Here is a 349-nt window from a genome sequence, read left to right on the forward strand (position 1 = left end):
GAAAACCAGCCCCGTCGCGAGCCAGGCGCCTCCCCCACATACCAGTCATGCCGACGACGACGGCGATGATCTTGAGGACGCCCTCGAGGGGGAGGCCAGGGCACCCAGGGCACGTGAAGGACGAGATGTTTTGGTATCTGCTGCAGCACTTCTCCCCCCCCGCTGCCGCCACCTGGCACAGGAAATACCGCTGGAACATCCGGTACGTGAACCACATCCCGAAGAAGAAGAAGAAAGTGCCCGGGACAGCGTGGCCGATGAAGGATCCCATTGCGAAGGGCCTGCGGGTGGGGAGACAGGGAGTGAGTGGGGGTGGGGGGGAGGGGTCCTTGGCATTAGGTTTGGTGGG

The 349-nt window shown here is 63.6% G+C and overlaps 1 protein-coding gene across 1 annotated transcript in view; it reads right to left on the reverse strand.

The window, feature by feature from the left end:
- LOC119592504 (transmembrane protein 45B-like) overlaps window positions 1-349 on the reverse strand; it is a gene marked incomplete in the record, with an annotated part of 47,260 nt that overhangs the window by 4,277 nt on the left and 42,634 nt on the right. Inside the window, 1 exon segment of the mRNA XM_037941352.1 lies at window positions 43-279. Coding sequence (XP_037797280.1) covers window positions 43-271 — 229 coding nt within the window.

Source organism: Penaeus monodon, chromosome 30 (assembly GCF_015228065.2).
Source record: "Penaeus monodon isolate SGIC_2016 chromosome 30, NSTDA_Pmon_1, whole genome shotgun sequence".
In the NCBI taxonomy this organism is placed as follows: Eukaryota; Metazoa; Arthropoda; class Malacostraca; order Decapoda; family Penaeidae; genus Penaeus; species Penaeus monodon.